Source organism: Emiliania huxleyi (assembly GCF_000372725.1).
Source record: "Emiliania huxleyi CCMP1516 chromosome Unknown EMIHUscaffold_118, whole genome shotgun sequence".
Lineage (NCBI taxonomy): Eukaryota > Haptophyta > Isochrysidales > Noelaerhabdaceae > Emiliania > Emiliania huxleyi.
The window spans coordinates 5,001-25,444 of NW_005201412.1; the positions used below are offsets into that span (position 1 = coordinate 5,001).

General features: G+C 69.8%; 3 protein-coding genes and 1 pseudogene across 4 annotated transcripts in view; 2 read left to right on the top strand and 2 right to left on the bottom strand.

The window, feature by feature from the left end:
- The window catches only part of EMIHUDRAFT_224466 (hypothetical protein), a gene marked incomplete at both ends in the record, with an annotated part of 1,611 nt that extends 143 nt beyond the window's left edge, over positions 1-1,468 (bottom strand). The window contains 2 exons of the mRNA XM_005790787.1: positions 71-360; positions 1,462-1,468. Of these exons, the coding sequence (XP_005790844.1) occupies positions 71-360; positions 1,462-1,468 (297 nt within the window). The remainder of the gene's footprint in view (positions 1-70; positions 361-1,461) is intronic.
- Positions 1,469-1,615: 147 nt separating this feature from the next.
- Positions 1,616-2,536, bottom strand: EMIHUDRAFT_109325 (hypothetical protein; the record flags this gene model as incomplete). Its single annotated transcript, XM_005790788.1, has 1 exon — positions 1,616-2,536. One exon carries the CDS (start codon positions 2,534-2,536, stop codon positions 1,616-1,618), a length of 921 nt encoding a protein of 306 aa, XP_005790845.1.
- A 4,410-nt stretch (positions 2,537-6,946) lies between these two features.
- Positions 6,947-7,900, top strand: ELO_a (fatty acid elongase; the record flags this gene model as incomplete). The annotated part of the gene is made up of 1 exon (XM_005790789.1): positions 6,947-7,900. A coding segment is annotated over one exon (954 nt), but the record flags the coding sequence as incomplete, so codon positions are not given.
- Positions 7,901-10,878: 2,978 nt separating this feature from the next.
- Positions 10,879-11,846, top strand: EMIHUDRAFT_558166 (annotated as a pseudogene; the record flags this gene model as incomplete). The annotated part of the gene is made up of 2 exons: positions 10,879-11,602; positions 11,710-11,846. Coding segments are annotated over 2 exons (861 nt in total), but the record flags the coding sequence as incomplete, so codon positions are not given.
- Between the last annotated feature and the right edge of the window lie 8,598 nt (positions 11,847-20,444).

Genomic DNA, 20,444 nt, shown 5'->3' on the forward strand with positions numbered 1-20,444 from the left:
CGACGCACTTCGAAAACAGCGCGGACGTGCGCCGCCGCCGCCGCGGCTCGTCGGCCGCCGCGCTGCCCACCGATGCGTCACGCTTCCGCGCCGCTGACAGCTGCGTGGGCGTGAGGGGCGGGCTGGACGGCGGCGTCTCGCGCTCTTGGAAGGCGGCTTGGCGGCGGCGCCTCGCCTCCGCCGCTGAGTTGCGGTTCGTCTTGAGCTGGTGGCAGGCGACGCAGAGCGGCTGGAAGTTGGCGAGTCCCGCCTCGCCGCCGCCGTGCCGCACCTCCCTGATGTGGTCCGCCTCCCAGAGATGCCCCTCGGTTGGCTCGCAGATGGCGCGGGTCCACTTTCCGGCCCACTGCTCTGCGCCGCCTCGATCTCGCCGCCGAGGTGCGAGAGCAGGCGAGGGCTTGCCAGCACTTGGCAAGGGCTTGCCACACTCTGGCAAGGGCTTGCCACCACGTGGCAAGGGCTTGCCACACACTCTGGCAAAGGGGTGCCACCACGTGGCAAGGGCTTGCCACACTCTGGCAAAGGGGTGCCACCACGTGGCAAGGGCTTGCCACACTCTGGCAAAGGGGTGCCACCACGTGGCAAGGGCTTGCCACACTCTGGCAAAGGGGTGCCACCACTTGGCAAGGGCTTGCCACACTCTGGCAAGGGCTTGCCAGCAGTTGGCAAGGGCTTGCCACACTCTGGCAAGGGCTTGCCAGCAGTTGGCAAGGGCTTGCCACACTCTGGCAAGGGCTTGCCACCACTTGGCAAGGGCTTGCCACACTCTGGCAAAGGGGTGCCATCACTTGGCAAGGGCTTGCCACACTCTGGCAAGGGCTTGCCACACTCTGGCAAAGGGGTGCCACCACTTGGCAAGGGCTTGCCACACTTTGGCAAGGGCTTGCCACACTCTGGCAAGGGCTTGCCAGCACTTGGCAAGGGCTTGCCACACTCTGGCAATCCGGGCGAGAGTCCCCCCAGCGTCTGCTCTCCAGCAGACGCTCCGGTAATCAGGCCCAGAGTACCAGGGAGGAGAGGGGAGAAGAGCCCAGGGAGGGGAGAGGAGAAGAGCCCAGGGAGGGGGAGGAGAAGAGCCCAAGGGCAAGGCGGCCTCCCTCTCCCTCCCCTCCCACCGGGCCTCCCTCTCCCTCTCCTCCCACCGGGCCTCCCTCTCCCCCTCCTCCCGCCAAGCACCAACAGTCCCAAGGGGCCAGCCGCTGGGGGAACCACCTCCGAGGGGGGGGTGGGCGTACGCCAGCGGCACGAGGGCTTCAGCCACACAGCTACCAAGGGAACGCGACCCACACAAAGCACCAAAGTAGGCATACCCCCCGGCGCAGTGTCCCCCACTATGTGTCGCCGTTTGTCGGGGCACGCTATCCTGTGCAGTCAGGGCAAGAGAAGTGGGGGCGGGGCGGACAGCCCAGGCCTTTGTTTCCTGGAGGACCTCTCCGCCCCCAGTCCGGGGGTGCGTCGAACCTTCCATCACCCTGGGAACGTCCGGGTGTTTGGAAGTAAAGATGTATTACTTTTTTATTTTGAGGCTGTCGCTCGGCCGAGAGAAAGCTCGTCTCGCAGCTGCGAGAAGGTATAGTAAGAGTGAGCCATATCCCCCACGACTAACACACAGGACCTACCGCCTCCTCTTCTGCAGGTTGGTCGTCAGCGTCGCGTGCAGCACGGCGTGGCTGCTCGACTCGCGCGCCACCGCGAGCGCGTCGCGCAGCACCTCCATCACCTCGGCGCCGTCTCCCTCCAGCGTCTCGCAAAAGAGCACGTCGCCGCCTCGCGCCGCCGGCGAGGCCGCCACCCGCTCGGCCACGGCGGTGCGCGCCGCCGCATGGTCGCCGTCGACAGGGTACACAGCGAACTGGCAGGCGACGCGCGTGGGCAGCGCATACGCCTCGGCGACCCAGTCGTCCTCTGCCGCCTCGCCCGCCGCCACCGGCGGCCCCGCCTCGAGCGCTTTCCCAATCCGTGCCGCGATGCTCTCCGGGCTCGATGCCTGCGCGAGGCCGTCGGCGATCCGCTTGGCGCGCGCGCCGCCCGACGCCTGCTCCAGCGCCCCCGCCGCCTGGAGCGGCAGCCGCCTCAGCGCGCTGGCGACACCTCGCATCAGCGTCCGCTTGGACGGCGGCGCCTGCGCTCGGCTCCCTCTGGGCAGCTCGCCGTCGGCGTCCGCGTCCAGCGTCGCGCCGGCGGTGCGCGGCGGCGGCTCGAAGCTCGACCCGGCCATCGGGTCGCCGGCCGAGAACTGGCACACGAGAGAGACGCGCGGCGAGCCGTCCAGCCTCGAGGCGCGGCCGAGCACGACGCGCATCGCCTCGAACAGCGCGGGCTCCGGCCCGAGCAGGCACGAGGAGACCGAGTCGGCGGAGACGGCCAGGCCGAGCGAGCGGAGGTCGCGCGTGCTCTGTTTGACCGCCTGCTGCAGCGACGCCGCGCTCGCGACCGTTGGGTGCAGCGAGAAGCGCACGCCCATCACGCCGGCGCCGGCGAGTCGCGGAGCGGCGCACGCAGCGAGCAGGAGGAGGGCGCGGCACGGCCGGTCCATCGCAGCGCGTCGGGAGGGAGCGGCGAGGGGCGCGGCCTGCGCAACCCGAGCTTGTCTGGAGGAAGAGGCGCGGCGCGAGGCGCAAACGAGGCGGGAGCTGGCGAGTACAGACGACGCCACACACTTTTTCACAGCCTGTTATTGAGTTCACACAAAAAGTATGTGTGTACGTGAGAGGACTCGAGATGTGTTCGAGATTTGGGCAGGGCGCTCGACTTTTCGGCGGGTAACGCACGCGCCCTCAGCGTACGTACACCAACACCACAAAACGCTCTCTCTCTCCTGTCCTCACTCAGGGGGGTCACAACTACCAAGTCCCTCGACTAGCTGCCACAGGGCGCAGCTGCAGATAGCTGCCACAGGGCGCAGCTGGAGACGCTCCCCCTCAATCGGCATCCACCCCCACCCGCTCTAGCCCCACTCCTGCTGCCGATGCGCGGCGCGCACTCTCGGGGTCAGGTGGGCGCTCGGTGCTGCACGCCTGGTTGGAGGCGGCTCTTGGCGGCGCCGGGTCGCCCTGCCCCCGTCCTGCGGGGGGCCGGGGCGCCTGCGGGGCGGCGGGCGCAGCGGCGGGCGCAGACATACTGCGCGTGCCCGGGTCCAAAAAAGAATCTGACGGCTGGACCAAGTCGGGAGGCGTTTCAACGCCGTTCTATCTGGCAGCGGTTCAGTCCTTTGAAGTGAACGAGCGCTCTGAGGTCACGGCATGGACGGGTCACTACCTGATGCCTTTTTTCAATGGACAACCGACTGCCGACGTGACGAAGAGATGGGAGCTCGCGTGCAAAACCGGCCACCATCCGTACGATAAGCAGCACTGCGAGCATGGACGGTGCGGGCGAGGAGCATGGGTGGAATCGTTTGAGGACACCAACGCGATTTTTCGGACGGGCCTCGGGCTCACTCAGTCGCAGCGGAGGCTCAACGCCAAAAGCATTAAAAGTATCAATACGTACAATGAATCCTGGTTCCAAGTTCCAGAAGGTGGACGTAGAGGGAAGGCTAGGGCTTGATACTCATGAAGGCGCCAGGCGACTCCCCCCCCGCCCCCACCCCCCCAGCCCTGCTCACACGCCCACAGGGGCGCGGCGCCGCCCCCTTGGTTGGTTGGATGCCCATGTGTGTGTGGGGAGAAGTTTCCCGTATCCCTTGCCTTTTATGGTTTTTTGCAACATTGCCTGGGACATTGAGCTTTTTACATGAACGGGAACCGCCCAAATGCCCCCCCCCCCCCCCCTGCTGAGCTCCCCCCCCCACGCACCCCTACGGAGCTCGCTAACCGTTGAGTGATGAGTCACATGGATGATGCGCGCAGCCGCGACGGGCGCCTCCACCTGGGAGCCTCCACCTAACTAGAGGACGGAGAGCAGTGGCGCTGGTGGGATGCCTGGCGCAGGCGCGGCGGCGAGAATGCGCGCCGCAATCTCCTCACGCCAACGTGGAGATGCAGCTGGTTGCGCCGCTCGGTGGCGGCGCCGCTTTGGATGTGGTGCGACGGTCCGGTCGGGTCGCGCTCCAAGGCATCGCACGGCGCGTACAGACGCAGCGCGCCGACCCGCCCGATCAGCTGTGGGAGATCCCCACTGGGAACGAGCGCTTCATCCTCGATCGATGCTCGTAGAGATTGCGATTTAGGATGGAGATCTTGTGTATTTTGAGCTAAGAATCGTCAAAATTTTCTTCGCGGGGATCTGCCCCGCACCCCGCTGGGGCTCCCGCCCCAGACCCCGGCTGGGGCTCCCGCCCCAGACCCCGTTTACACCCGAGCTATGCCCCACGACCTGAGCCGGAGCCTCCACCTACGACACCCGAGGCTGGTCAGTGGTGCGATGAGAGCGTGACACAGGTGGCACAGCAGGCGCAGCACCCGCGAACCGTCGACAGTTGCTTTGCAACATCCGGCAGCGAGGAGAGGGCGTCTCGAGGCATGGTGCCCCACCCCGCCACGTACCACTGCGGGGCGAAGTGCACACTGCCGGCGGCCACGGCGTCCCGCGTCGTCGTTGAGATTGAGCGCCATTGCGAGAGGCACCATTCCGGCATCTGCTTGTAGATCAGCTCTTTGATTTCGCGCGGCAGCGCATCGAACTGCGAGTCGGACGGCACAGGCAGCTGCGCCGCTTCTCCGCCGGAAGCCTGCGTCGTGGCGTCCGGCTCGCGGGAGCGCGGCCGGACACGTGGCACGAGATGCGCAGATACCGACAGATAAGCGAGCCAGCCCGTACTGCGGTCGGGCTCGGGGCGCATGGCAGTTAACTCTCAGCCCGAAAGCGCCAAACTGAAACTCGGGTGTACACCGCAATTGCAGGGCGGGCAGCTCGCGGTTTTAGACAGAATATTTCTTAAACCAGAAGATATCCTGTTAAATCTAGACCCCATTGCCTTTAAGGAGGCTGGTGCCCTCGCGCGTCTCAGGAATGTGGCTGTGTCTTTTGAATCAGGCGCCGCCCGTTCGACTCTTGCTGTCGCCCTCGGGAGGATGGTAGAAAGAAAACAGTCAAACCAAACGAGGGATGGGAGGAGGACATGGACAAGGTCCCCACCTGCACGAGCAGGATTTTGGAAGGACGATCAGGGACACAGGGGAATGGTAAAAAGAAAGAAAGAATTTTACAACAAAACTCCCTCGCACAAGAAAGAAAGAAAACAGACAACCCAAGGAGGGATCGCGCAAGGACGACTCCTCTGACGCCACTGCGATCATTTGCCGCCAAGACCCAAGTCATATCGTTGCTCAGGTCCACTCTCTCGTCGAACACTTGTACCTCCACGGATGATGTTGGCGCTGGGGCCCCCTTCGGGTGCATCGTGACAGCTGACAACGGGATTACCACAGGTGTTAGGGGAATGGTATGCCGCCCGCACGGAAGTTCTTTTGGGGGTGCTCTGCTGTCCTCGCGGCGGGCGCTCCACTCCGCACTGTGGGTCAACTCAAAACGCGTTGCTCCATCATACAATACACACATATTATGGCCGCCGCCGTCAAGGCCTCCACCGCCGTGTCCGAGTTCCACCGCGCGCATGCGGCGGGCGGCTTCGCCTTCGTCCCGCCCTACCCGCTCGGCCACTGTCAGGTGGACGAGCACGCGCCGTGGTCGCCCGAGTCGGTGCGGCTGTTCGGCGGCATTTTCGTGGCGCTCGGCGTGCTGCGCGGGTGCATACACCTGCTGGCCCCGGTCGCCGGCCGCGCCGTCGGGCGGCGGCTGCACGGCAAAGGGTGGGCCGCCGAGCCGCGCGACTGGCGGCGCCTCTCCGACGTCTCGCACTGCACCCTCCTGCACGTGGCCGCCTCGCTCTACTTTGCCATCGCCCTGCGCCGCGAGCTCGCCGAGTGGGCGAGCGACCCGAGGCAGCTGTGGGCGGTGGTGCAGCCGGCGCTCTCCCCCGCGCTCCGCCTCTACTACGTCTTCCAGCTCGCCTCCACCGCCGAGATGTCCGTCGCGATGGCGCGCAGCCTCGCCTCTGGCCGCGCAAAGGACGGGCCGATGCTGGTGCACCACGCGGCCACGCTCTTCGTCATCATCGCGGCGTGGCGGCTCGGCTTCGTCCGCGTCGGCGCCCTCGTCGTCCTCCTCTTCGACGCCACCGACGTGCCGATCGACGGCATCCGCCTCGGCCAGCTGATGCAGGCGCCTCCACACCTCCTCCGCCTGCGCCGCCTCGGCCGGGACGCCTGAAGCGTCCCGGAGCCTTGCTTTAGGCCTTCCCGCTGCTCGGCGCCTCGGCCGCGGCGGCCGTGGTGTCGTGGCTCGTGGTTCGCTTCTACGCCTTCCCTCGCTTTGTCATCCTGCCCGCCCTCACCGCCACCGACGCCTACTGGGCCACGTACGCCTTTGTGCCACCGCGGCACATGCTCGCAGGGTACGCGCTCTACCTGGTCCCGCTCGCGGTGCTGTGGCTGCTCAACCTGCGCTGGCTCCTGCAGCTCACCTCCAAGCTCCGCAGCGCCGTCCGCCAGGCCGCCTCGCCCACCCTCCTCCACGCCGGCGCACCGCCGCTCCGCCCCGCAATCCCCTCGCCGGACGCCTCCCGGGGAAGCTTGTCGGAGCCCTCCTCTAGGCACCCTCGCGCTCGGCCTCGTCGTCCTCGCCGCCGTCGCCTACGTCGAGACGCTCGCCGCGGCCGCCACGCCGGCCGCCGCCGCGGCGCGCGCCTCCGCCCAGCCCTCGGCGCGGCGGCAGAGCGACTACTTCGCCGCGCTCGAGCGGGACTTCCCGCAGCTCGTCACGCCGCAGTGCCTCTACTTCAACCTGAGCGAGGCGGTCGCCGCGCCGGCGCGCGACCACCTGCACCCGGCCTTCAGCGAGGCTTGCGACCCCCACCAGCGGCGCGGCGGCTTTGGCGGCGCCCGCCGGCACGGGGTGTGAACGGCGCCTCTGCACACGTCCTGCTGTGGGCAGGTGCGACGGCTTCGACGGCGCCTCGTGGACGAGGTGGACGTCGCACAACTGGCAGTACCCTCTGGTGGCCGTCGGCCTCTACCTCGCGGGCGTGCCTGCGATGCAAGCCTTCATGGCCGCCCGCGATCCGATCCGGCTGCAGCGGCTGACGGCGCTGTGGAACTTCGGGCTCTCGGCCTTCTCGTGGGCGGGCGCCGCCGTCGTGGTGCCGCACTTGCTCTCGAACCCCGACAGCGGCCTGCTGCGCGAGGGCTTCCACGCGAGCATCTGCTCGCACGCCTCCTCGTATGGCTGCGGCTGGGTCGGCTTCTTCGTGGCCGCCTTCATCTACTCCAAGTTTGCGGAGCTGATCGACACGCTGCTGCTGCTGCTGCGCAAGGCGCCCGTCATCACACTGCACTGGTACCACCATGCGACGGTGCTGCTCTACTGCTGGCATTCGTACTCGGCGCGGATCGGCACCGGCATCTGGTTCGCGGCGATGAACTACTCGGTGCACGCGGTCATGTATGCGTACTTTGGGCTGACGCAGTGCGGCCCGGCGGGCAAGCGGTTCGCCAAGCGCTTCTCGATGCTCATCACCCTCATGCAGCTCGCGCAGATGGTGGTCGGCATCGCCGTCACCGTCGCCTCGCTCGCCTACCAGGCGAGGGGGCAGACGTGCTACGTCCCAATCGTCAACTCCTTCCTCGGGCTGCTGATGTACGCCTCCTACTTCGTCCTCTTCTTCGTCCTCTTCTGCAACCTCTACCTGCGCAAGAAGGACCGCCACGGGGAGGGGCGTGCCAACGGGTCGCCCGTGCCGCCCTCGCCGCCCAAGGCCGCCTCGCCGGCCGACCGCTTCGAGGGCTGGGCCGTCAAGTACGACGAGCTCGAGATGCTCACCGCCTCGGCGTCCGAGGCGATGAACGACGTCTGCCTGCCGCAGGGCGACGCGCTCGCGCCCAAGCGCAAGGTGGCGTGACGCGTGACGCGTGACGCGCCCCGGGACGGCGACGCCTCGCCACCGCAGGATGTGCCACCGCAAGCGGAGATAGCCCAGTTGGTGAGTGTGAATTGCGCGCTCAGTGTTTCACTTTCAGCCGTGTTTCAGTGTTATCCATCAGACCGGCGCGCCCCCCCGCCGAGAGGCCGCTCAGAGGTCAGAGCGGACACTGCGCGGCTCTCCCGCTTGGTGTATCTGTGTAACCTGGCCCCAGTGCGCGCCAGTCGCCCATGCTGTGCCAGGAATCTTGCACACACCTGAATTCTTTTCACCCGGGTAAGCGAAACACCGCACAAACGCCGCAGCCCATGGCCTCGAGCGGCGGCGGCGCTGCTGAGCCGGCCTCCAGCCCCGCCGACTACGAGCTCTACGAGCTCGTCGTCCACGGCCACGGCTGGCGCTACGAGCAGCGGCTCGCGCCCACAGACTTTGCCGCCGCACTCGCCGCCGACGAGCCCGCCTCGCCCGCCGCCGCCGCCGCGTCGGCGGCGGCCGGTGAGACTGGCAGCGGCGGCTGGCTGACGGTGCGCGAGCTGGCGGTGGGCGAGGAGCTGCCGCCATCGGACACCGGTGGCGCAGACTCTGCGAGGGCGGCCGCGGAGGCTGGCGGCAGCGCTGCCGATGCCGCCGGAGCGACGGAGACGCGGCGGCTGGACGCGGCCAAGGCGCAGGAGCTGGCGCGCTCGGCGGTGGCGCTGGCGGGTCGCGTGTGGGAGTCGCCCGCCGTCTCGCTCGCCTTTGAGCTCGCCCAGCAGGCGCTCTGCTGGCCGGCGGGAGGCGCGCCCGAGCTGCTGCCCCGCTGGTCGGCGCTGGAGCGGAGGCTGCCGTACGCGCAAGAGGCGCTGCTGCGCGAGGCGCTGCGCTGGCGGATCGCCCACTCCCCCTCGGGCGGGCTGCTCGCCGTCTGGCAGTCGTCCGCGCTGCTGCTCCTCTCGCACCGCGACGCGTTTGCCGCCCCCGTCGGCCTGTGGCGCTGCGAGCCGCATGGAGAGCTGCAGCACCGCCGGCTGCTGCAGTGGAGCGGCGACGGCGCGCTGCTCGTCGCCGCCGCGCCCGACGGCACGGTCGCCGTCTTCGACGCCCGCCTCCGCCTCCTCCACACCCTGACCCACGCCTGGTGGGCGGAACGAGCCCCCGCGGACCGAGCCTCGGCCGATGGCGATTCGGTGAGCGGCGCCTCGGGCCCTGACGCGAGCGGCGGCGCGGGGCAAGCAGAGGAGGAGGAGGCGCCGCCGCTCGCCCCGCCGCTCCTCGCGATGGCCTTTCGGAGCTTGCCATCCTCTGGGCTGGGTCGAGGAGGCGAGGAAGCCTCCCCGGAACCGTCTCGGAACCTTCCTGTAGGAGCGGCAGGTCGGCGGGCGGGGTGCTGGGCGGGGCGGAGGGCTCTCACCCGTCCGAGCTGCTCCTCCTCTCCGCCGCCGGCTTCCTCCACCGCGTTCTGCTGCCCGCCGCCGCCGCCGAGCAGCCGCGCCACGCAACACCGCGTCACGCCGCGCCGCCGCTCTCCCTCGCGCCCGCCCACCACGGTTTCGTCACCTCCCTCGCCTACGCCGACCTCGGCGGTAGCGGCGGCGGCGTCGGCATCCTGGCCGTCGGCGGCGGCGGAGCGCCTCCCTCCAAGGCTGCGGCGCTGGTGCTGGCCAAGGCAGAGGCGGCAGCGGGCGGCGGAGATGGGCCTAGAGAGGGGCGGCCGCTGCCCTCGCTCTCGCTCTGGGCAATCACCGACGAGGCGCCGCACGCGCGCCTCCTCTTCGCGACGACGGCGGAACCGCCTCGCGCCTCCCGCGCCGCCGCCGTCGCCGCCGCGCCGCTCGCCGCGTTGCGCCGCGCCCGTGCCGCCGCCTCCGGCTCGGGCGTGCCGCACTGCCTCGCCCTCTCGGACGGCGGCCACAAGCTCGCGGCCCTCTGCCTAATTAGTCAATAGTTAATTAGTTAATAATTGATAATTAATTAGGCGGCCACCAGCTCGCGGCCCTCTGCCTCGACGGCGCAGCCTCGCCGCAGCTCGGCGACTGCCGCGGATGGCACGCCCGCCCCACCGCCACCACGCGGCTGTAGGCGGCCTCTCCGTGTGGCAGCTCACCCCGCTCCACACCGCCGCAGCCATGGGGGCCGCCGCCGCAGCCGCCGCCGTCCGGCGTGTGCCCGAGGCGCCGGCGCTCTTCTCTGGCGGCGGCGCGGGCTCTCCGTCGCAGTGGCTGGCGGTGCACTGGTGGGGCCGCGCCGCCCTCGTGCTCGCCCAGCGCGACGGCGCGGTCTCCGTCTCGTCGATCGGCTCGAGCGGTTTGCGCGAGCTGCTCGGGGAGCGGCCCGAGTCTTTCCCGCCGCTGCCGCTTCTCTCTGCGCCTCGCGGCGACCCCCCTTCCTTCTTCGTCCTCACCCGCGAGGCGCACGCGGTGGCGGCTTGCGAGGGGGAGGGAGAGCCACGGAGGCGCCGCCGAGCCGCTGCAGCTCCACTCCACGGCACCCGTCCGCGACCCGTCCCGGACGTGTCCCGGACGTGTGCCGCAGGCGCGTCGAGGCGTGGGAGCTGCACTCGCTGCGTCGCACCACTCCCGAGGCGCTCTGCTCAAGCGGCAAGGTCGACCTCGACTCAACCACGATCCCTCAGCGATGAGTGACTCTGAACCAGGCGCTCTTCAAGCGCAAGGTCGACCTCGGCGAGTACGGCGACGCGCTCACGTGGGCCCGCGCCTACGGCTTCTGCGCCGACGGGGTGCGGCAGGCGCAGTGGCGCGAGAGCGAGGTCTCCCGCGTCGCGATCTCGGACTACCTCTCCAAGGTTACCTCGCTCCGGTGGGTGCTGGCCGAGGCGGCCTCGCGCATCCCCAGCGAGCCCGACGCCCTCGCCGCTCTCCTCGACCACGGCGTCGAGCGGTGCGACGCCGCCCTTTGCGCCGCCGCGGCGGAGGACGCCACCACCGCTCAGGTCGGCGCCGGCAGCAAAGGCGGAGGCGTCGATTTGAGCGGGCGCGACATTGCCGCGTGGCGGCGGAGGCTCCTCCGGTATCGCAAGCGATTGCGCGTGTGGCGCGCCATCGCGGTGGCAGAGGCGGAGGCGTCCGGCGGCGGGGGCGGCGACGCGAGGCTGGACACGGCGGCGCACTCCACCTTCCGCGACGCCCACCTCACCGCCGCCGCCGCATCGCTCGCGCAGAGCGGCCGCTACGCAGCCCTCGCCGTGCTGCTGCGCGCGCACGCGGCGCCGGCCGCACCGCGCCGCGATTGCGGCTGGGTGCTCGACGCGGTGGCCGAGGTGGCCGAGGTGGCCGACCCGGCCGACTACGCCCCCCTCGTTACGTGTGCTTTGGAGCAAGTCTTGCGCACGGGCGACGGCGGAGACGAGGCGGGCGCAGAGACGGAGGGGCTGCGGGGGCTCGCCATGTCTCCAGCGGTAGAGAGGGCGCTCTCTCGAGGCGGCGAGGCGGCCGCGGCGGCGGAGGAGGAGGCCGAGGCGGAGGAGGTCGCGGCGGAGCGGGCGCGAACAGGCGGGGGCGGGTCGGGCCGCATCGCCTACGCGGGGCGCGTCGGGGCGTGCGCGTGGCTGTGCGCGCGCGTGCGGCAGATCGAGGCGCGGAGCGGGCTGTTGGACCACGCCATCACGCTCGCCGAGATTGGGTCGGAGAGCGTGGCGGTCTTTGACGGGTCGGGCGACGGAGAGGGAGGGGGCGACCTATCGAGGTTCGCTGTGGCCGATAGCCACGAGCCACCGCGAGCCACCGCTTAGCCACCGCGAGCCACCGCTTAGCCACCGCGAGCCACCGCTTAGCCACCGCGAGCCACCGCAGGCTGCTCGGGCGGCTCCGGCAACTCGAGCCGCTCGTCTACGAGCTCGGCGCAGCCACTTCGCTGCAGGAGTTCGAGGGCATGAGCGCCGCCGACCGGCTGCAGCTGCTCCTCGACCTCGGCGAGCAGCAGGCGGCCGACGCGGAGCGGAGCAGCGCCGACGCGGTCGACGCATACGCCGAGGTGCTTCGGGCCCGCATCTGGCCGTCGCTCGCTCGCGAGACGCAGCCTGCGGCGCTGCTCCGCGACGCCGCTGTCGCCGCGTGCGCCCGCGGCCCGGTGGATGGCACCGCGAGGGCCGCCGCTGGCGCCGCTGGCGCCGACGTCGCCGCAGCGGCGCCGCTGGAGGGGGCGGGCGAGCTCTTGCTCGCCGCTGCTGCTGTGCGCTGCTCGCGCCTCTCTCTGCCGCCGCCGCGGCGGCTGGTCAGGCCGACGGCCCTGCTGCTTCGCACCGCGTTGGACGCGGTTTACGCGAGCCCGCGCACCGACCTCGAGGCGCTCGAGGTGTTCACCGCCATCTACGCCGACCTGCCGCGGCGTGCAGACGCGGAGGCTGCGGCCGTGGAGGAGGATGGCGAGGGTGGAGGCGCCTTGGCCGTGGCCTCAGGGGAGGACTCGCTCAGCGACCTCCTCGACCGCGTCGACGATTTGGGCTCGCACTTGCGCGCGCAGCGCATCCTGGCGAGCTGGCGGCTGCAGGTGCCGATGGCGGCCTTCCGCGAGACGGGCGACTCAGCGGCCGGCCTGTCGGCGGAGCGGGCGCACACGATCCTCCGCCGCATCGCCCGCGGGGTGGGCCGGCGGCCGCATGGCAGCGGGGGCGACGCCGGGGCGTGGCAAGAGGCGCGGGACGACATGTTGTCGCTGGTGCGGCTCGGCTGCGCCGACACGCCGCCGCAGCTCGCCCTCACCGAGTGGCTGCACGGCCTCCTCCTCGCGGGCCACTTCTCCCTCGCCGCCGACGCGCTTCGCGACGCCGCCACGGGCTCCGCCGCCGCCAGCGGCGACAGCACCTGCCCGCCTCTCGAGGCGTCGACGGCTGAGGCGCTGGTCCTCTCTGCGGCGCGAGAGTACTTCAACGGCGCCCCCGACGCAACCGACCCGGCGCTCGAGGCGGCGGCGCGGTGCATCCAGGTGCTTCCGCCGCCGCTCTCCGCGGAGGCGGTGCGGGAGCTGGCTCTCGCCGACGCGGCCCGCCTCGCCGGCTCGCTCGGCGCGACGCTGGTCCCGCTGCAGCTGCGTCTGCACTCCGACCGGCGAGCTCTGCTCCTCGAGATTGCAGCGTCGGTCAGCGAGCCTGTGAGCGAGCTCTCCCGCCTCGAGTCGCTCGCCGACGCCCTCGCCGCCGCCGGCGACGCTGTCCCCGATCAGGGCGACGCCACGGCCGAGGCGGAGGCGGCCGCCGCTGCCGCCGCCGCCGCGGGCGCCGGCGCGCGCCAGGCGGCCGCGCGAGACGCGCTTCACTCCACCGTGGCGGCGTGCGCTTTGGGGGAGGGCGACGTGCAGGGAGCGCGCATGCTGGCGCTCGGGCTGGTCGACCGCGGTCACGCGCCGGCGTGGGAGGTGTGCTTGCGTCTCTGCCAGCTGAGCGAGTCGCTTCAGCCCGCGGCAAGAGGGAGCGGGCTGGCCAACGGCGGCACCGAGGCGGTCGGCGAGGACGGGCTGGAAGCGCTGCTGCGGGACGCGACGAACGAGATGGTCAACGAGCAGATCATCGACGACATGCGAGCGTTCCTCGAGGCTCACCCCGCCGCGACGCTGCGCGATTGGGCAAAGACGAGCGAGTGGGCGCACGACACGGGCGGAGAGCGCGACGAGGACGGCGCTCCAAAGCGCGCGCTGGCCGGCATCTGGCTCGAGGACTGGCAGGCGGCGGCGGGCGGGAGGGGGAGCGAGCCTCGTGGCTCCCGCCTCCAGCGGCTCAAGGACGTGATAGAGGTGGCGCGTGCGATGCTGACCGCCGCTCCGCAGCAGCGCGAGGCGGACGTGGCGGAGTTGGCCGCCGCAGCGCCGCGGCTGCTTGCGCACGTGCTCTCCCACTGCCCATCGGCCGCCTTCCCCTCCTCGATGGAGGTGTGGCGGCGCGCGTGTGGCGTCGTGGGAAGCGACAGCGAGCCGCCCGCCGTGTCCGCCTCGCGTGACCCCGCGCTGTCGCTGGCTCTCTCTGCGGACCGGCCGACGGAGGAGAAGATGCTCGCTCTGCGCGCGCAGCTGAGCGCTTCGGTGGCGGCCGCCGCTGACGCCGCCGCTCCGTCGTCTCTGCGGCGGGTGTGCCGGCTGGGCCAGCGAGCCTATGCACTCATGCTTTGCTCCGCCGCTCGACTCCCGCCGTGCGCGCTCGACCGCGCAACGGTGGCGCCGTTGGCGAGCCTCCCGTCGCTCGTTGCGCGCTGCGCTCGGCTTCTCGAGCGCGAGGCTTTGCGCGAGGCTCACTCTGGGGAGGGGGGCGGACACGCGCCGCAAGAGACGACGCCGCAAGAGACGAGCCTCGCGGGCTGGCGGGGCGCCGTCGACCACTTCGGCGAGCTCGCGCGGGTCGAGGCGTGGCTAGCAGAGGCGTCCGACGTGGCGGCGCACTTGCCGCAGCTCAACGCCGCGCGCTACGCCACAGACGCTTCCGCCCGTCGGGATGCGATTCGGGCGCTCGCGCGGACCGCGTCGGCGGACGCGTTTGAGCTCGCGCAGCAAGGTCTGTTCACAGCTGCGAGGGAGAGGGAGCTGTGAATAGGCGGACGCGTTTGAGCTTGCGCAGCGGATCGCTGGCTCGCACGAGGCGGCCAGTGCGGGCGGGAGGCCGGCCGGCGCGAGGCCGGCGAGCGGGCATCCGGCCAGCGAGGCGACCGTGACGCTGAGCCTCGCCTACGAGTCGGCCGTCGCGTCGCGCGCCGCCTTTGACGCCGCCTTCCGGCAGGATGCGGCAGAGTCGCTTGGGGTGGGTGAGAGCGCCGTTGCTGTGATTGCCGTCTCGGCCGGCTCGACCGTCGTCGACTTCAGCGTCGTCGGCGCCGCGGACGCGGCCAGCAGGCTGCGCGACGGCGGCTTCACGACGGCGCAGCTCACCCGGTTCAACGGCGGCAAGCCCGTCGCCGCCACGGCTGTCGCGAGCCGATGCGCGGCGTCGGGGCATGCGGTTGGCACACATGCGGCAGAGGCCAAGGCGGAGGCACCAGCCGCGCGCACCGGAGTAGAGGCTGCGTCGGAGGCAGCTTTCGGTGCGGGCGGGGCGGGCGTAGAGACGGCGCCGGCCGAGGCGCAAGGAAAGGCGACGGCTGCAGCGACGGGCGGGGAGGCTGCGGCAGCGGGGGACGCTGCCGAGGCCGTCAAGGTGGGCGGAATCGGCCAGCACGCTCCCGTCCCCGAGGCTGGTGCGGCTGGTGCGGAGGGCGAGCCGGCGGCGGAGCCGCCGCTCGACTCGTGGGGCCTCCGAATGGAGCGCGTCGATGCCATCATCGCCGCCGCCGAGAATGGCGACGGCGTCGCGGCCGGCCCTGGCGGCGGCATACAGGGCTTGCGCTCCGAGGTTGGAGCGCACTGCGCCGCTCTGCTCGAGGAGCCGGCACGGCTCTGCGTGCACCTCGCTCGCGTCACGCTGAGGTCGCTCGGCGCGGGGCCAGCCTGGAGCGCGGTGCAGTACGTGCTGGAGCTGATGCTCGACGCCGAGCGGAGGCTGCGACAGGCGCACGCCGCGCTCGTCGCCGCCGGCAAGCCTCCGCCGTCGGGCTACTCGCGCGATCACAACGCGCAGCTGCTGCTGGCGCTGCGGGGGACAGCGCGCTACCTCGCGCGTGCCGCCGTGGGCACGTCCCTCGGGCTGCGCGACTTGTACGTGGTCACGTGCGTCGCCGTCGGAGGCGGCGGATTTTGCAGGCTCGGCCTGCAGCTCGCGACGGCCGCCACAGGCGCGTTGCGGGCCGCAGTGACGGAGGAGAGTGCGCCCCGGCTTGCTCTCGTGGCGTGCGAGGTTCGGAGCGCATTTGCGCTCGGCGGGTCGCCTTCGGAGCAAGCCGCCGCTTCGCGCCTCTTCACCGCGTCCGCCGTCTGGGCCGCTCTCGCCGCCGCGAGATTGCGCCGCCTCAGCAGCGACCCCGCCCTCCTCGAGAACGAGCGGCTTGTTCGCCGAGGCGAAGTGACGTCCCTCTTCCCGCGCCTCTGGCCCTGCCATTTGCGCGACCTGCTGGTGGGACTCGACGCCACGGATTTGCCGGGGCCGGCTGCCAGGGCAGCGGTTGACGTTTGCGCCGCAGCTCCGATCGCCGAGCTGGAGGCCTTGCTCGAGGCGTCGCTCCCACACTTGCGCGCGTTTGCGCTCCAGAGCCTCGCCGACCGGCTTCTTGCTCCAGCGAGCTCCTCAGCTAAGGGCGGCTCGCTGGCCAGTGGCGCGGGCGACAGCGTTGCGTGCCTGAGCGCGGTGCGGCGGCGGTGGCGGCGCTTTGGCACGCTCCGTTGGCTGCAAGGGCAGGCGGCGCGCTCCTGCCCAGGCGAGGGGTCGGCCGCAGCGGCTCTGCTCGGCGCTTGGGTGTCGGCCGGTGGCGACGCGCAGGCCGAGGCGGCGGTGCTGCTCGCCGCCGCCGCCGACCCGCGCGACGCGCCGGCTCCGGCGGCGCTTGCACTCGTCGTCTCGCTCTTTGAGCGATGGCGCGCCGAGCTTTGCGGGCGGGGTGAGGCGGTGGAGGCGTGTGGGGCTGGGAGCGTGGGCCAGCTCCTCGACCGGGCGGCTCGTGCGGCGGCCGAGCGCGCTTGGTCCACTGCAGAGGCGCCGCCGCCCCTCGGGTCGGAGCCTCTCGACCCGACCGTCGGCGACGCGTGCCGGCGGGCGGCGATGGCGCTCGTCGGCGGCATCGACGCCGTCCCATCGCCGGCGGCGCACCCGCCCGGCGCGTCGCGGGTGGTGGTGGACGCAGACTCGTCGGCCGCCGCCTTGGACGAGAGGCTGGACGTGCTGGCGGCCTTGCTGCGGGTGTGGGGCGCACGGATCGACGCGCCGAGGCCGGTCCCGCTGGCGGCCGAGTGGGACGCCTTGCTGAGCACGGCGCTGCGCGTGCGCGGCCCGCGGGCGGTGCTGCGCTTGCGCGCGGCGGCGCACTTGGATGGAGCACCCGTGATGGGGGCCGAGCGCGACGAGGCGCTGCGCGTAGCGCTTGCGCACGCGGTGGTCGAGAGCAGCCGCCCCGGTTCCGAGGCGCCGCTGGCGTGCGTCAAGCTCGCTCTCTACTCGCGCCACGGCGACCTTGCCGAGCGAGCATTGCAGGCGCTGGCGCCGTACGCAGCTGGTGGCGGCGGCGGTGAGCCGGCGAGCGCGCCCACCGCGGCAGCGGAGTGGGCCTTTGGCGGGCCGACTCCCGCCGCGGACGCGGAGCTCGCGCTTCTCCTGCTGCGGCGCGGGCTGCTCGGCCGCCTCGGCCGCACGCCGTACTGGCCGCTGCTCGAGCCGGCGGTGGCCGGGCTGCCTGGGACGGCGTTTGGTGAGGCGCTGGGCGCGCTGTGCGAGGAGCAGCTGTACGAGGCGGCGGGTGGGGCGCTGCTCCGCAAGAGCGGCACGCACAGGAGCCTCGTCTCGACGGCAGCAAAGCTAGATGCGTTGCAGCGGCACTTGCGCGCGCAACACTCAAGAGCTGAGACTTGACTCTTTTGAGTACCGCGGTGCGCGGAGAAAGATGAATGAGGAGAGCCGCGTTGAGATTTCCTAGGTGCCGTGTCCTCCAGCGCCCAGCGGCCTCTTTTGTTTGTTTAGCTTTTTATTGAAATTATGCTACGTCACGTGTTGTTCAGCATTGCCGTCCACGCTTGTCGAGAGACTACAGACCACCCCGTGAGAACACGGCCTCGGCGCAGTTCTCGGTGGCGCTTGCAATACCCGTGGCCGACCAGAGGGCAATCCACGCGGCGTGCGAGGAGGTGCTCGAGCCGGTTCTGGAGGCGATCCTCGAGGAGGAGGGGCTTGACGGCCACGACCTCCTACCTCTTCTTGACATCGAGCCGGCGTGGGCTCCTCACCCCGGGTAAGCGGGAGAGCGCCGGCTCGGCGGCGGCTCATCCTTTGCACCACGCTCCGCGTCATTCATGTTTGTGGTCAGCGACGCAGAGCCAGATCTCTTCTCCAAAGTACTCGCTCCAGGCCGGGTGAATTTCGCAGGTGTCGCACTCCATCTCAATGGGGTAGCAAGCAGCGGGAAGCAGCGACTGGTTCGGCAACTCGTCCTCAAGCGGGAGGGCTGGCCGAGAGAGCGCGGACCGACGGTGCTCTGTGCTGTGGCCAAGCGCGCCGACCGCCAGCACGAGTCCCTTCCACGTCACCGGCGGAGGGAGCACGAAGGAAGTCAGCCTCATCGTTTGGTCGGAGAGGCGGTTTGGGCAATTGCATGTCACGGCAAAAAACGAACACCCACGAAACGGCGACCAGGAGGGCCACGCCTCCCCGAGCTCGATGAGGGGCCAGCGGAGGGGAGGGGCGAGCCGAGGACGATAGGCGACTCGTCGACCAGGGAGAGCCGGCCCGACCTCCCTGGGCGGGGAGGCGACGCGACCCAATGCCGCCGTCCTCGCCCGGGGAGACCCCGGCCGGGCCGTCGACGCTCTCGGAGGCGGCGGTACCAGTCGAGGGTGAAGCGGAGTCGAGGCCACAGCCGAGGAAGAGACATCAGAAACGACTGCAGAGGCAGTCTGGTAACGCCCGGAAGGCGAGCAAGGGACCGGGCGGGACGAGCCGAGGGCTCGCCCCGGCGGGCGGAAGAAGGGACTCGGGGACCGGAGTCGGGCGGGCGCACACATGAGGCGTATCTGTGTACGTGCATGGAGTACAGTGTTGTGTGTCCGTTAGCTCTGAGTAGAGGGGGCGTTCTGCAGTTAAGGGGAGACCCGGTACACGGAACTAACCCTCGGAGACCCGTGTTTATTTTACGGCCCTTTCCCCGCGAACGCGCACCCCCCCTAGGGGTCAGGGCTCTCTAGCCCGTAGCCCGATGCCGATCATCCGGCCCGCTGGGTGCGCTTCTTAGCTCCCCGGCCCTGGATGTGAGGTTACTAACTGCACTCCAAGTGCTCCAAGAAACGGCACAAAGAGAAGAGTATTGGAAAGTATGGCGACGCATAATTCTTTGACGGCGCAAGAGAGTCGTCATCTGCGCCTTGACCCTTGTCCGTTGAGCGTTGTGGAATCTAACTCGTGATGGATGGTTAAAAGATTTGAATGAGCGAGGACCGACCGAGGTGCACATACAGACAGGTGGGGACGTGTCTGTCTCGAGTGTCTGTCACTCTGTCTCGGTGGCATGAAGGTTGCAGCGAGATTCGGCGAGGGACTGCGAACAGAGATAGGAAGAGGCAGACACGCCCAAGGGTGGGCGACGGCTAGCACCATCGACTAGCACCACACTCCTCTCCTTAAAATCCCTGTGTGGTGGCGGCGTGCCGTCCTCCCATCCCTCCCTTGAGGTGTCTGTTTTCTTTCTTTCTTCTCTTTGTCACTCTGTCTGTCCTCCCCCCGGCCTTACTTACCTAGCTAGCTTGGGATGTCCGTGTACTTTCTTCAATAGACAGGCTCGCACTTGGAGCACCTGGAGTGCAGTCATTGACCTCACATCCAGAGCCGGGGAGCTAAGAAGCGCACCCAGCGGGCCGGATGATCGATATCGGGTTGCGGGCAAGAGAGCCTTCCTAGCCCTGCGGGGTGCGCGGTCGCAGGGCCATAACACGGGTCTCCGAGGGTTGGCTCCGTGTACCGGGTTTCCCCTTAACTGCAGAACGCACCCTCTACTCGGAGCTAAAGAATACTCTCCGAGGGTTAGTCTGCGCTTTGGGTTTCCCCTAGCTGCGGAGCGCCCCCTCTACTCGGAGCTAGTGGACACGACCCTAGCTAGTGATACAAGAATACGTACCGCCCCCACGCAACTACACTCGACGATAATACGAGAATACGCAGCAGCGAGACGCCTATACAAAGAAACAGCGAGGTAAAGTTCGGCGGCTATGATAAACCGAAAGTTGTCGTAAAACGCGGGCGAAAGCAAAGCATAGGGCGGGCGCTTTTGCCGCAGCTATGCCCGCAGCCTGTCGAGCAGCTTCCGCGGCGCCCATGCGCCGCGGGGTTGACCCACAGAGCTCTCGTGCCACGCGCGGCGACATTCACACCGCGCGCCAGTCAGCGCACTGGTAGTACTGCACCAGCCAGCACGGCGTGGAGTGCAATGGAATGAGGGCATTGTACTGGGCGCCAGCCAGCATGCCTTAGCACAGAGCGGGAGAGCATGCTGCGCACCCTGACGCAGCGTCAACTCGCCTCCAATCAGGCTCTCTCACCGCCGCACAGCGGTCCACGAGCACCTGCAGCTGTGCTGCTCAACGCTCAAGCTCTGGGGCCTCCCCTCATTGTCGCAGCTTTGCGCACTGCAGCGTGCGAGCAGCGCAGCGCCAGGCCGACCCCTGGCACGCCCAGGCGGACGTGCGACGGAGGCCCGCCGAGCGAGTGCCCCACCCCGGGCGAGCTGCATCGGCCGTCGGCGGCCATGTCTCCCGCAGCCGCGAGCGAGCAGCTCAAAGAGGCAGCATCGCGCATGCTTTTCCGAAACGGCTCGATCACTCGCGATCAGACCTTCTCGCGACCCGCTCCCGTTCCCCTGTGCCCCTTGATCGCCCTTCCAAGATCCTGCTCGTGCAGTCAGTTGGAGTCATCCGCCTGTGTGTCCTTCTCCCATCCCTCGCTCGTTTGTAAATAAATAAATAAACAAATAGTCGTAGAAAA